A 16,149-nucleotide genomic window follows, 5' to 3' on the forward strand; every position below is an offset into this window, starting at 1 on the left:
AGAACCATCCATCCCAATCTTCCTTTTTTGTTGGCTAAGGAGTGCAGCAATTCCTGATATGCTAACGTGTTATCTGTGATCTGCCGGCCCTGTATAAAGCTTGATTGTTGGGGACCTACGAGTTTCTTAGAGACAGCTTTGAGGCGTTCCGACATAATCTTGGTGATCAGTTTGTAGACCACATTACAAAGCCCAATGGGTCGGAACTGTTTTATGTTTTCCGGTTTATGAACCTTCGGGATAAGAGAAATAAATGTGTCGTTGCAACCGGGAGGAAGGGAACCAGTTTCAAAAAACTTCCTAACAAACTGATGGAGAGACTTGCCAACAGTAGTCCAAGCCTTTTGATAGAAGCCAGCTAAGAATCCATCGGGACCCGGTGCCTTACAAGGTGCCATCTCAAACAAAGCTGCTTTGATTTCATCCAAGGTGATGAGGGCATATACTGGATTCCAATCCTCAGAAGTAAGGGGTGGGAAGAAACCATGTTGTAACTCGTGGGTGATGGCTCTGTTATTAGCAGCGAATAAATTCATGAAGTAATCCCGGACGTGATTCCTGATAAGAATCAAGTCAGATAATATTGTACCATCCTCCTCCTTTAAACAGACTATTTTGGAGTGGTTTTTCTGGATTGAGGTTGCCAATTGGTAAAATCGAGTGTTCCGATCCCCAGATTTGATCCACTCCTCCCTTGACTTTTGGAACCACAATAGTTCTTCTTGGTAAAGAGTTTCTTCGAGCTCCTTGCGTAGTCTACAATTCAATCTGATAAGATCGGACCTTGATGATGATGAAAGTCTTCGTTGTATACCATCTAACCTTGCTAACAATTGTTGCTTCCTCCGGAATACATTGCCGAAAGTGGATCTATTCCATATAGTAAGGACCTGGGCCATCGCTGCTAAGTTTGTGTTGATTTCTAAATCATCTATCCAAGTTGATTGTACACAGGCCTGGAAGGTGCTATGCGTTGTCCATGCCATATTGAACTTAAATCTGTTGATGGCAGCCTGGTGGGCAAGATCGGATGTGGAAATAAGTAGCGGTGAGTGATCCGATCCGATCATGGGGAGGTGGGAAACAGTAGCATCAGGGAATCGAAGTCTCCATTCGTCGTTACTTAAGGCACGGTCCAAGCGAGCTCCTTTGAAAGAAGAAGTGTCTGCTCCTCTCATCCAAGTAAAGGTCGAGCCTGAGTAGCCAAGATCTACCAAGCCTTCCCTGTAAATCCAGTTATTGAAAGCTGTACATCTGGAGTAGGAGAAAGAGTCCGGGTTGCTAACTTCATTTTGATCGGTGACGGAATTGAAGTCCCCAACAGCAAGCCACAGTCCGTGGGGCACAAAGTATTGACCTGACAAATCCATGAACAGCCTCCTTCTTAAGGCCAGGTTGGGACTTCCATATACCGCAGTCATAAGCCAGGGTGATGACCCATTCTCAATAACCTGAAACGAGATAAACTGAGGATGTGTGTATAAAATCTCAACAGAAATTGAATCCTTCCATAATAACCAAATTCCCCCCGAGAAACCTACAGCTTCTACTCTACACCAATCATTAAAACCAAAAGAAGAACATATTTCGTTAGCCTGCACCCCCGAAACTTTGGGTTCGAACAGGCAGACCAATGAAGGTTTATGAAGTGATAGAAAATATTTGAAGGTGCGCCTGAACAATGTCGAGGCCGCACCTTGGCAATTCCAAGATAAAATAAACATAAAAAACAAAAGCAGAAGACCAGAAACGCGTCTATGGACGCATGCTAGACTCCGCAACACAGTTCTGAGGGTCAGAACGACCAAGATCTTCCTGCATATCCTCGGTTTGGTGTTTGTTGAGCTCTAAGGAGTTCGTGATGTCAGGAGGAACTTCCTTGAACGTATTTTCAAAATCTGCGAGCATTGGGGAGTTCTGGTGGTCCTCCATTTGAACGACAGTGTGGGAGATGATATTTCTTCCCCCATTGGAGCCTCTAACCACAATATGCTCCTGTTCCGCTGCTGCCCTATTAGGAAGATGACCTCTGCCACCCCTGTCTCTGAATGTACCTTGGGGAGGTGGAGGTTCCGGCGGCCTGGGGATCACCTCGGGTTCTCTTAAAACAGTTCGTTGGTGTCCTCCGCGATATGTCGTCCTGATTCTTGGTAAGTTCACCGGTTGTTGCTGGAACTCCTGAGGTCTGACTGGATTATCTCGACGTATGCCCTCCTCAGCCTCTTCTAGACCGTCCAGAGGTGCAAAGCGAGACGGAGAAACAACAACAGGAGATCGCTCTCTTTCTGGCAAATTCTGCTGTCTCAAAGAGTGCTGAGCTGATCCAGGAGGATTTGCACGCCTATTTTGAAATCTCCTATCTCTTCTAGTAACCAACATCCAGGACCCATATTTTTCTTTTAGTTTCTGTATCGGGGGATCGGGGGCCGGAGTAACACTAGTTCCAGCAGCGCAATTATCAGGGGTAGAAGACGGAGGAGCGTCCTTCCCACAGGTCTCCATTTTATGTCCGTAAACGCCACACTTGAAACAGATTTGGTGAATTCCTTCGTACTCTACCGGCCATTCCGTCATATTGATCACGAAATTGGACAAAATGGGTTTAGTGATATCAAGCTCTACACACACCCTTGCAAACTTCCCTTTTGAAGCTAAGCCAGTCGTGACATCTATTTTAACTGGCCGTCCGATCACCTTACCGATTTTCTTTAGAAATTCATCATCGAAATATTCAATCGAGAGGGAAGGGAAGCGTACCCACGCCAGAACCTTGTCCGTTTTACCGATTCTTGGGTCGAAATTAGGCTTCCATTCTTGAGTGACCAGGTAGTGATCAAGAACCATCCAAGGTCCGCCAAACTTGACAGCATCATAATCTGCGAGAGTCTCGAACTTAGCTATGAAGAAGTCATGGGTGAGCGCAATTAATTCGAAACCCGCCTCTGTTCTCCACATTCTTTGTAACCGTTGGAGTAGGAATGAGTAGCCCACTGTTCTGCCTAACACGCGTAAGATTAAAGACCTACGCCAAGGGCGGCGAAGTCTCTCTTTTTCCTCTTTTGTGACTCTGATAACCGGATAGTCGAAGGTGCGTCCTTCTGCCTCCATTGAGTCATCATCCGAATCTACACCCTCCTCTGTCGGTTGTTGTGAAACCCTGCGATTCCAAGCCTGGCTCGGCGTTCCTGCCGGCGTTCTCCACTGGGACGATTCTGGCGAGGGAGCCCTAGATTCCGTAGGCGTTTCCATGGCAATCTGAACAGACGAGGCATCGGCCGGCGTTCCTCCATCTTCCCTTCCTCTCTTAGCTTTCTTGGTACTTCTTTCAAGTAAGTCTTGATCTTCCGGCGACCGATCGGTCGCCGCCGGAGCTAGGACAGTCGAGGGAGAGTCTTCTACCATTCGGTAAGTTCCAATTTAAAAATGCATTCTATTATATAATTCTGTAAATTCAACACATGGGAATTTTCAGTTATAAAATTCTATGTTTTCAGGTATAAAATTCTGTGCATTCTATTATATAATTCTATACATTCGAAACATGAAAATTTTCAGTTATAAAATTCTGTGTTTTTAGGTACAAAATTCTGTGTTTTCAGGTATAAAATTCTACAATTCTGTACATTTGAAATATGAATTTTATTTTAAGGAGTTAACGGCAGACACACAAAAAAGTATAAAACGACGTCGTTTTGAATCAGGGCGCATATTACATTGTGCACCCTGATGCACGGTATAATTTGCCCATATTTTACTAGAGTATTTAAAATTACCAATGAAGCTAAAAGTTCATAGACCCAAAAGTGTGACTAAGCCCAACAAACACTACTCATATAGTCATATTGAAAAGCCAATATCAACAATCATAGCAAAGTATTCATCCGGCGGCCCGTATACTTTAGCCCCAGAAGTACGGCAAATTATTGTATGGACCATGGTCCACACAATGTTATGTAGACCATAATAAAAAATAGGGAAAATTGTAAAAAATGCCCCTCTATAATATGTCAATTATCAATGTCACCCCTGAATTATGAGTGGTGTAAATGTTGCCCCTCAATTATCAAAATGGTGCACATATAGCCCCTCCCGTAGCGGACCTGTGGTTCCCCACCGCTGTCCATTGCTGGTACTTCGAATCGAGGAAGGGAAAAAACAACTAAATTACATATTTACTCTGATTTAACGGTGTCGTACACTAATGGGGAACCACATATCCGTTACGGGAGGGGCTATATGTGCACCGTTTTGATAATTGAGGGGCAACATTTACACCACTCATAATTCAGGGGTGACATTGATAATTGGCATATTATAGAGGGGCATTTTTTACAATTTTCCCTAAAAAATATATTTTTAATATATTAAGTGTAGATTATTTTTATACTGTATGTACATTATACAATATAATGTACACTCAGTATAAAAAATAATGTACATACTGAATATACATTATTTTCGTACTGATTGTACATTATTTTACACTACAAAATATGGTCCATACAACTTGTGTGAACCATGGTCCACACAATAATGATTGCAGAAATACTTAAGGTATGCATGTATCATTTCGGATCCTTATGTTGTGCATCCGTGTGCACCATGAATGGTGCATACGGATGCAAAAACAACGTCGTTTTGACTAAAAACGTGCGTCCTACTTTAAAAAAAAAAAAAAATCAGTTTCGATTCCCCTCAACTGCATTATGTTGTTCATTCATTCTGAATTTTTAGTTCATAGATTCTGAATTTTTAGTTCATTGATTCTAGATTTTTAGTTTGTTCATTGATTCTGGATTTTTAGTTCATTAATTCTGGATTTTTAGTTCATTGATTCTGGATATTTAGACGTAAATCGAAACTGATTTTTTTTTTTCATTCATGCTGGATATTTAGTTCATTCATTATGGATTTTTAGTTCATTTATCCTGGATTTTTAGTTCATTCATTCTGTATTTTTAGTTCATAGATTATGGATTTTTAGTTAATTGATTCTAGAATTTTAATTCATTGATTCTGGATTTTTAGTTCATTGATTCTGGATATATTGTTCAAATTATGCATAACATAATGTTGTTGTTGAGAATCAAAATTGAATTTTTTTTTTTTAAGTGGAACACGCGTTTTTAATAAAACGACGTCGTTTTTGCATCCATATGCACCATGCATGGTGCACACGGATGCACAGAATAATTTGCCTATCATTCCACAATCTACCTCTTGCATGGCTCAATCGAGAAATTAGAGCTTATGTATCTAGCTAGTATTCATCATTACTTTTATTTGCAGCGAGATATAGCAGGTCCAGGAACAAATATATTAGCAGCATATATTCCTAATAGTCCTCAAGTGCCAAGTTGCCAAAGTGTATATATAACTTAAAGTCTGGAACGTCTATAGCTACTCCACATGTGTCAGGTATAGTAGCTTTAATTTGCTCAAATCTATTCATTCATATTGGCCTCCTACTGTCAAGTTCCATGTAGTGTGATGACATTCATCCCGGTTACCATTTCAAATGGATGGTTATAGGTTTGAATACTGGTAATAGGAGCTTAGATTCTTTGAGCTGAAAATATTTGAAAAAGTATAGAATAAAACATATAGAGTTAATTCCCACTATCAATTTCGCCCATCCCAGACTATTATTTTTTTAGACACTTTTAGTCTTTTTCATGACTTTTCCTATTTTTAGTAAGGACATTTTTGTCTCTTCATATTTTATTGTTATTTTGCAGGTTTCAACAGTTTTAATTGATTTAGGACTTTAGTTTAATTCCACGCTGCCTATTCTAATTGCTAGCTAGGATTCAATTGAAGACTCAAGTCATTCAACTTCATCTGCTTCACCGCTCCTTCACAGGTTCACCAGGAGAAGAACGAGTGTACCGTCGTATTCCTAACAAGATTGATCACGAGAGTGACATTGGCACTTGGACCATTTCCCCAAGTTCGACGTTTAATTGCATAACTTAAACTTTAGATCACACAAGGTATTCTATGCAAGGTTGTTTGGTTCAAATCTTTCTTTCATCTATTATCTTGTAATTCACTTGTTAACTTAAAAGACTATTTGAACATGCAATACTCCAACATCTATTGGTTAGTTTTCAAACACTATATGAACTCATGCTTAACCCCTCATTACTTAATTTCCTTAAAGTCATTCCTTGAAGACGATACTCATTAAACATTACCACTAAAACCAATTTTCAGTGCTAAAAGGGAAAAACATAGTTCGCCAAAAAATATATATACTATACTAATAAGAGCCCAAAAGAGTTAGGCCTATAATGGGAAGAAAAAATGGCGGTCAAATTTTTTAATCAAATGAATGACTCAGATTGATCAGATTTTAATTTTTCCTTAAGATTTTCTAATTTATCCTTAATGAATATGATTATCCGTTAACTTTTCCGTTAAATATTATCTTTTCCGTTAATTTATGTTAGTTCACCGTTAACTTACTCATTGATTTCAATAAGAAAGGTATTAGGTTTGAACCCCATCCCAATCAAAGTTGGCATAATTAGTACTCTATTTTACTCTTATTAAAGTTAGTACTATATTTTACTCTTATTAAATTAAATAATAATTTAGTAGTTACAACAAAAAAATAATGCATATGCATTTCTTTAATTTAGAATTATGTGTCTACAATGTCTTTATTCAAAAAAAATTATTCATTATCAATAAATTAAATAAGAGAAATAATTTCATTAGTTATATTGTCTTTATTTTTCTCCAATATAAAAATTCTTTACATTAAAATTCATCAATTGATTATATTCGCTACATTGTCCCTACAATGTCTTTATTAAAAAAAAATTATTCATTATCAATAAATTAATTAAGAGAAATAATTTTATTAGTTATATTGTCTTTATTTTTCTCCAATATAAAAATTATTTACATTCAAAATCATCAATTGATTATATTCACTACATTGTCTATTATCTTTTTTGTGCACTATTTTTTTAATTAAATATCAAAGTTATAATATAAAATAATACTATATATTTATTTACCAAGTATTTTATTAATACCATGAAAAAATTTTAAAAATATAATTAATAAAGTCAATCATATTAATTACTTAAGGGATTTGTCGACAAAGAGAGTATTCAAATCACACAACAAATTGAAGTGAGAACTATCTCGCATAGTTCTTGTTTGGCAATCAGCAGTTAGCGGTTAGTGTTAGCGGATTTGACTAGCGAATTATATCAACGGTTGGTAAAAAGATATTTAAAAAAATTAGCTGTTTAAGTTAACATGTAAAATGACTTAAGGGTATAATAGTAATAGTAATAGTAATAGTACTAATAATAATAATAATAATAATAATAATAATAATAATAATAATTGTTTTGAAAAAAAAAAAATTAAGCCAATCATATTAACTACTTGGGGGCTTTATTGACAAAAAGAGTATTCAAATCACACAACAAATTGAAGTGGGAAACTACCGCGCAATGTCTTTGTTTGGCAATCAGTAGTTAGCTCTTCAATATTAGTATATATTTAATATTTTATGCCCTAATTTTTATTTGCTCTCCCTTATGTCTCGTATTTGGTTTCAACCATACCTATACAATTATTTTATTGACAATTATAATCAATCTTGACTATATTATCTTGCATTTGTAAATTTAGAATTACCTATTTAAATACGCAAATTCAACATTCAATTATCTATGCATGAACAATTCCAATATAATATTGCCTTGATATACTTTAGATTACTTATTTAAAAAAAAAAAAAGAGTTAATTCCAGCAATAGTCCTCTAACTATTACGATTTTCCAAAATAGGTCCTCGACTTTTAATTTGGACAAAAAAAACACTTGACTTTTAAATTTATTCCAGCAATGATCCTTCCGTCAAAGATCAGTTAAGTTGGCGTTAATTATAGGGGTATTGTAGTCATTCCCTTTGGTGAATAACTTATCAGCTTTGACTCCACAGCCACGCCTCCACTTCCCATGAAAATCTTCCCGCCCACCCTTCATTTCACTTGTATAATAAACCATAGCTTTCTTTCTTCAATTCTTGATCTCCACACAAACGTAACCATAGCGCAGCTTCAATTCACCACCCTCTTCGATCCGCCATGTCCAAACCTCCTCCTTCTTCTTCTTCTTCTTCCATGCTGCTTTTCCTGATCATCATCACAGTAACGTTGAGTTCTGTCGCCGGAGAAACGCTTGCTTCCGGGAGCTACATAAGTAGCAATAACATGAGCGACGACAAAAACGATAATGCGGCGTGCGACGAAATCTACGTAGTTAAGGAAGGGGGAACGTTGCAGACCATCAGCGACAAGTGCAACGACCCTTTCATCCTTGAAGAGAATACTCAGAACAACGATTTCCATGACGTTTTCCCAGGTCTTGTTATCAAGATTACTAGTTTGAACAAGTCTATGGAGTTACTGATCTAAAGTTATTATGAGCAGTTAGTTAGTTAATTAATTTCTTAAACCTTCTTTAATTTACACTACTGTACCGTTTAGAATCTTTGTTTTTGTACATATATACTAGGTTTCACTGTCTGAGGAATATTATTAGTCCAGTTATATTTTCATTTTGAGTGTTAGGTATGAAGTGATTCCGGTCGGCAAGCGGCAACCATGTCATGATAGATTGCTTGCAGAGCAGTAGCTATCATATTGGTGAAAGCCATAGTTTTCACATTCTTCTTCTCTCTCTGACTCTAGCTTTCTGGTTTTCAATCACAGATATAGATTCAGAGTTTGCCAAATCAGAATTTACTTGAACAAATGTAGAGGGCTGAACCTCTTCACTGTTATTGAGCAAGTTAGTCACAAAATCCTTGGCACCATCTTAGGTATCTGATCCATCAAATGAAAATCTTTCACGACTTTCATCCTCTGAGTTATAGTCATCACACAGCCTTCCTTCCCAGCCTTCCTCTGATCAACACTTGGATTGCATTCACTTTTGTAGTCATCCCCGTTCTCTTCAGATTTACTATCATGATCATTAGAAGAGGAATCTATAACATGGCCAGCATAACCATCCACAGCATCACTCTCCTCATTCAAGTGCGAAGGACTGTTAGCTTGACAATAACTAAAATCCTTCATGGAATGATTCTGAGAATGATCTTCCAGGCTCTTTTGCATTGCTTCAGCAGACATTTGGACTGGATTCTACCTGATTGTGAGAGGCATTGAATTAGAATAGAAATATGCATTAGCAAAACCTCTGGTGAACGCCGAATAAAAAGATTTATCTGCTAACCTTTTGTTTATGCGGGTGGATTTGAGCATGGAAGCAGGAAAATCTAACCATTCTGATAGGACTAACTAAACTTTTCGTTGCCGGAGGGTCGATTCACATGTCGGCGCCGGAGGTTTGTGGATGCGTGGCCGTGGAGTCACTGTGCTGTATCGCGTGGAGGCCTGTGGAGTCGCTGTGCTGTATCGCTTGGAGGCATGGCCATGGATGGAGTTAATAGCACTATGCTGTTAAGTTATTCACCAAGATGGAATGACTACAATACCCCTCTAATTAACACCAACTTAACTGATCTTTAACGGAAGGACTATTGCTGGAACAAATCTAAAAGTCAAGTGTCTTTTTTGTCCAAATTAAAAGTCGAGGACCAATTTTGAAAAATCGTAATAGTCAGAGGACCATTGCTGAAATTAACTCAAAAAAAAAACATTGGGCATTATCCTAATCGCGCAATGCGCATAAAAAACTAATACTTATTAGAAATATCAAGAAATAGTTGAAGAAAATGAAGGAAGAGCATGAGAAAGTGTTAAGACTTAAGAGTGAAACAGATAATAGTATGGCACAACAAGTATAAACCTAAGGGGTGGGAATTAAACAAACCCAGTGAGCTGTAAAATTGGAATATGTTGACACTTAGAGGGAAGGTGTGGGTATTTAGAGAAATAAAGTCCGAAAAATTGAAAGCAATAGACATTCCAAGCTTAAAAGTCATATCCTGCAAGTCCTTTATATATTTTTGGCCTTATATATTTCTTTGTAAATTATTTGTGTATTAATACTTTCCAGATATTATGTAGCGTTTGTTAATGAAAAGTGAAGTTGTTGGGTGTGTGCAAAACTGAGGTAATTGTACTAGACTTAGATAAAGTTTTTCTAGATATGTATAGTTTGAAGATCATCAAAACGGACGAAATTATTATGAATCATGTTAATAGATTTAGATGGTGCTACTAGTTCGTCAAAAAATTCTTGTTAGAAATAGTTGAAGAAAAAACCTTGAGAAGGTGTTAATTGTGAAATGAATCATACCATGGCGCACGTGTTGTTGGATCTCAGCACTGCATTATACTTACTTCCCAAAAGGTCAAGCCCACAGAGTTCTTTGGGTGATAAGTAGATGAACATTAACTAGGGGTCACCCAGCTGTAAGTCAAGCACGCTTAACAACAGAGTTATTTGACTATCTGGTTAGCATATCCTACTTAAACCAATTGGTGATAAGTAGGTGAACATTAACCATTTATCCACATTCTTCCATGCTAAGTCACATCGCCACGTCTCAAATTGAACAGGGGCTGAACTCAGCCATCCGTCCGACGCCCAACAATTCCCCTTCCAGCATCCGCCAACGATTCAGCGTTGCACTATGTTTACTTTCTAAGGATCACCCATCTTGTGACTACTGTAAGTCAAACACGTTTAACCACTGAGTTCTTTGGCTATCATATTTAAAATCAATTACTGATGAGTAAGTGAACATGAATCATTTAAATATATTTCTCCATGCTAAGCCACAACGCCACATCTCGAATATAATCAAACATGGGCTGAAATCAATCGATGCCTAACACGTATAATTTATTGATGATGATGCTCTTAATATCATGTATCATCACCATCTTCAAGACTTCAAGTAGTAACCCCCAACTTATACAATTGTGTTACCGAAATATCTCCATCACCACCAAACACCATAGCTATAGGCCTACAACCACCACTCACATTTCCAACACTTCAAATCCACAAACCCGAGTCACCACCTCAACAATCCATGTCTCCATCCCCCACCAACCAATTCAAACTCAATAAAACTCTCCATATCAATATGTACATGAATACACTTCCCATTGCCACAAAACCACCCCTGCCACCAAATCTACAACTCTACGCCCCTTTATGGCCAAAGCGCCATCTCCATCACTGCACAACACTCTTCTAGGTCACAAAACCAAAATAGACCCAGGATCCTCCTCTCCAATATAAAAGCAATATAATGACAAAGAAGAAAGAAAAGGAAGGGCCAAAAGCCATCCCCGGAGGGAAATTTGAAGTTGATTTCTCCTGGTATGTTGGGCCCTTAGGAATTTTTGCACCCAAGGATCGATTATTGTATGAAAATGATTTAAAAAATATACCAAAATTAGTAGTGGAAGTCAAATTGTGTTTCACTAGTTGTTATGAGCAACTTATCTTCCAATATTTAAGGTTGATATTATTCACTATTAAAATATATTATTGAACACATATGGCATATACACAAAGGAAGATCCAACAGAACTTTCAATATATAATTCTTATTGAAATAGGGACTAGAGAATACAAACATACTATGTATAATTGGGACAGTAAAAGAGGTATTGTATTTCAAAGGGCTAAATAGGTAAGCCACGTACTAAAATTAATAAAAGAATGAAAACAAGCAAAAAGCCCAAATTAATCAAACACCCTCTCTGCTATGGCCTCCAGGCATTTCACACTCAACCTTCAAAGAATCTAAAGATTTAAGGAATTTTTCAAAGTATTCTTATAATTAGCTAGCTCTTATTTTGGATGACTAGGGAAACCCCAACCCTTTCCCATGTAGGTAAATACTGCCTTATGATCCTAATCCGTAAAGAATAAGAAGAAAGTAAAACAGTCTAGATTACTCATAATTGATCAGGGCAAAGATTCAAACTTGTGATGATTATAAATGTGGATGTCTTGTCATCTTGGCTGGATTACCCTATAAATAGCTAGCTCTTGATATCGGACATGGGTGTCTCCGCCGGAGAGCGAGAAGAAGGCGACGACGGTGGAGCGGCTGAGGGATGGACCTTCTTAAATATGAGAGCAAAACAACCGGCGGAAGAAGGGTTTCCGGCAGAGCGATTTTGAGCGGTGGCACTCTTCATCTTCTCTTTATGAAGCTTCCTCATCACATAGGCTTCTGCAAGAGCGGCGCTGGGGGTAGACATGGCTTCTTGAATTGGTGGGAACAAATATGGGGAATTGAAAAGTGAAAAGGTTTTTGCTTCCTTCTATGTTTTTGTGTTTTGGAAATGTAGAGGTGGGGTGGGTGGGTATTTATAGGCTGAAATTTTGCTTGGCGGATACGCTTACGCGTTCGATTAGGCAGGCATGGTGTTTTGCCATTTTGTTTTATTTGATGTGAAAGAAAATTTTTGGTTTAGGGTTAATAATTCCGCTTTATTATTATTTTTTTTTTAAAAAACAAACTATTAGTCTATTGGAGCCCGTCAAGCATATTGTGCTCAGATGTCATGTAGTGACCTCCTCCATGTGGGAAGTCATGAGATCAAGCCTCAGCCGAGACGTTGTTGACTCTGTGTCATTCATTAGTAATATCCAACTCCAACGAGACGTTGTTGACTCTGTGTCATTCATTAGTAATATCCAACTCCAACGATCCTACACACTGAGAACACTGCGATTCGATAGAGTATTAAAATTAAAAAAAAAAAATATCAGCCACCGACTGTCCAGCGAGGGCAGCCACAGCCCTCAACAATAAGGTCTAGATCTGGACCTCATGTTTGATATTCTTTATTATTATTATTATTATTATTTATTTTTAATAATTAAATAGGCAACCTGCTAGCAACCTGTAAAAAATGTCAATCGAACAAATTTAACTGGTAAATGGGTCTATTTGACACTTAATTTAATTCGTGCAGTGGTAGAAATTGGACACTTTACAATAATAGATAGGTCTATTTGACACTTGTACCAAATAAAATATCAAAGGAAGTATATGAAATTTCAATTTCCTAAATTTTGGAATTTGAAACTTTAAAAAATTTTCCTACCAACTAAAATTGGAATGCCCGAGTTGAAAGTTAATACTCTAAAACTTTTTAATTTAAGAACCAAACGGAACATAAAAACGAATGGACTATTGAGGAAAAATTTACCAAATACGTCACCGTCTATAGAAGTTAAACTTGTTAAATTTGTAGTTTTGTAGTTTTGTAGTTATCCAATAAACAATTGGACCAACTTATTTGTTGTTGAAATATGCAAAATAAATTATTTCTGTATAAAGTCAAATTTATAATATTGTGAATATTAAATTAATAGTCTAACTAACTTGACTAGAATTGTTTCCATTTAACCAAATAATATTTTAATATGTCTTGACTGAGTCAGAGAGATCTCAATTTCAACCATTGAGAATTTTAGATCAGATGTGGTATCTACTTTTCTTGATGGCCAAGATTCAGGAATAAACCGTCGTTTTCTTCTTCACACTATGGGAAAGATGGCGTCGGTATATTTATTATTGCCGTCACCAATGACGTGGGTCAAGGAAATAGGTAGAATAAAATCCAGCACAAACACAACAAATTATTGGTGGACCACACCATGATCCAAAACGATTTTATTTTAATGTTAAATAAATTTCTTTTTGGATATTTATGTTAGAATAATGAACATTCAGACAATATATTTTATGAGTTACATTAATGTATTTTATGTGTTAAAATAATAAAATTTCTTGTATAAGATAATGTATCTTATGAATTAGAATAATGTACTTTATGTGTTAGAATAATTTATTTTATGAGTTAGAATAATGTACTTTATGTGTTATAATAATTTATTTTATGGGTTAAAATAATGTACTTTATGGTCATGTTTGGTAAAATAATTAACTTTTTAGTCAATTTTGATTTGTTTGACCATTATAAGTTATTTAACTTGGTTAAAAAATCTATATAAGTGTTTGGTTAATCAGCTTTTTGTTACTCCAACATGCTAAAATTCAAAAAGTTGTTCAAAGAAATTTTTCAATTCGTTTTTTGAGAAAAAAAAAATTATACTAAATAGCTATCAGCTAACAACTAATTTACCAAACACCTTTCTACAATCAGCTGATGTTATCAACTAGTTATATCATATTTAATGCAATCAGCTAACAGTCATTTACCAAACAGGGACCATGGTCCACAGAAACCATAGTCCATGCAATAATGATGGGCCAAACAATGACGTCCAAAAATATTGTATAAATGCATCATATATAATTTTATCTATATTATATTTTTTACTACTTCAAATATTTTGAGATCAATTAGTTACTATTTTTTTGAATACCATATATTTTGGGATTTAATTAAAATAAAAATTAAAAAACAATCAAGCTTTTCTTATCCCCTTCAAATATGGCGTCGGTATATTCATTGCCGTCACCAATGACTATACCAGTGGGGTCAGGAAGCTAGCTAGCTAAGTAATTAAAATCCAGCACGTCCAAGGAATTGGAAAAAGATTGTATACGAAAATCATACATTCAATAAGTTCATCTAAAATCATACATAATAAAAAATATACACAACCAATCACCTATTAAGTTCATCTAAAATTTAGTTTAGATAATATTAATATTTTTATATGTAAATAGAAAAGATAAAATATGATTAATAAGTATAAAAAAAAATGATGATAATAAATGTAAGCATAATAATGAATAAATATATAAATAGATAATGGTGATAATGTGATTATAGTAATATATTGTAATGGACCTGTGATTGCACTAAGAAAGAAGAGAGAAATGGGCTTGAAATTGCAGTAAAGAAAGGAAGAAAAATAGACAGAAAAGGTATAGGAAGAACTGGAGAAGCAGAGAACAAAAGAAGGGGGAGATAGGGTTGAAAAGGGAAATTAAGGACAAAGTATGTTCAGTTTCATTCAAATCAAGCATAATACTCCAATACAATCTTATCCATATTTAATTTATACTAGAAGATGACTAGTAACATAATTATTTGTAACAATTCCGTAACAACCCAAGGAGTGAAATGGTGTCGTTTCATCATTCATGCCCTGCTATGGTCTTCTGGATGAGGTCTATTGTTGCATTGCTGCCTATGATGGTCTGCTGACATGCTCGTGTTACATATATAGGCTCTGTTTGGTAATTGTTGTTAGCTGATAGCTGTTAGCTTATTGTGTTAGAGGGTATGACTAGTTATAACATTTTAGTTGATTGTAGAGAGGTGTTTGGTAAATTAGTTGTTAGCTGATAGCTGTTTGATATAATTTTCTTTTCAAAAAGTTAATTGATTAACCAAATACTTATATTGATTTTTTAACCAAATCAAACAACTAAAGTAGTCAAATAAGCCTAAATTGGCTAATAGGCTAATTATTTTACCAAATAGTGCTATAGTCAAATAGATGATAGATGATTCTATTTTCAATTTAAGAAACAATTTTAAATGTTTTCCAATTTTCAAAAAATCTAAAAAGATGTTTACCGTTTTCAAAATGTAAAACTACTATAGTAAACTTTTTTTTTTTTTGTTTTTTTAATTTTTTTAGAGAATAGTAAACATGTTTTCTGTTCCCAATTTTTTAATTTTAAACAAAAAAATTTGAAGAGAATTTTGAGTTAATAAAAGGGCCCAAATTTTGTGAAAACGAAAGTTGCTATCCCTTATGTAACAGTCCACAGAAAATGAAATACGAAAGTTCGTGTTGAGTCAAAGATGGGGGATTCAACGTAACATTGCATAGCCCACCATGAACGGTGCTTCCAATGAATCCTCCTCCTTCCTATACGAACGTTCCTTAGCTCATACCCAGATATATAGCCTACGGGAGTTGCTGTGAACTCTGATCTATAAATACCGATAAACAATTCTTCATTTTCACCAGAAAATATCATCATCATCGTCTTCTCTTCTATTCCATCTTAATTAGCAGATTCGTTAGTTTTATTGGTTGAATTCAAGAAACCATGTCGTTGGTCAGTGCAGCACTCGCCGAAATCTATGTCGCCAAAAAGATTTACGAGGAAAGTATGAAGACAACAACGGGAAACAAAACAGCTCGAGACCAAGGAAAGACGGCGACGGCCACGACTTCCTCTTATTCT

General features: G+C 36.0%; 1 protein-coding gene across 1 annotated transcript; it reads right to left on the minus strand.

Annotated features, from left to right (window-relative positions):
- Positions 1-8,713: 8,713 nt before the first annotated feature.
- LOC109151246 lies at positions 8,714-9,330 on the minus strand. Its single transcript, XM_019299167.1, has 2 exons — positions 9,267-9,330; positions 8,714-9,175 (listed from the first exon to the last, which is right to left on the minus strand). The coding sequence occupies exons 1-2, from the start codon at positions 9,315-9,317 to the stop codon at positions 8,825-8,827; spliced, it is 402 nt and encodes a 133-aa protein (XP_019154712.1). The 5' UTR covers positions 9,318-9,330; the 3' UTR covers positions 8,714-8,824.
- Between the last annotated feature and the right edge of the window lie 6,819 nt (positions 9,331-16,149).

This window comes from Ipomoea nil, unplaced genomic scaffold (assembly GCF_001879475.1).
Source record: "Ipomoea nil cultivar Tokyo-kokei standard unplaced genomic scaffold, Asagao_1.1 scaffold2283, whole genome shotgun sequence".
NCBI lineage: Eukaryota > Viridiplantae > Streptophyta > Magnoliopsida > Solanales > Convolvulaceae > Ipomoea > Ipomoea nil.

What these genes read in the sequence shown, in the direction of transcription:
- LOC109151246 (XM_019299167.1), bottom strand. Translation starts at nt 9,317, where the DNA reads ATGGTTAGATTTTCCTGCTTCCATGCTCAAATCCACCCGCATAAACAA. An exon ending in TCCACCCGCATAAACAAAAG is followed by an intron (nt 9,176 to 9,266) that starts GTTAGCAGATAA and finishes ACAATCAGGTAG; the next exon opens with AATCCAGTCCAAATGTCTGC.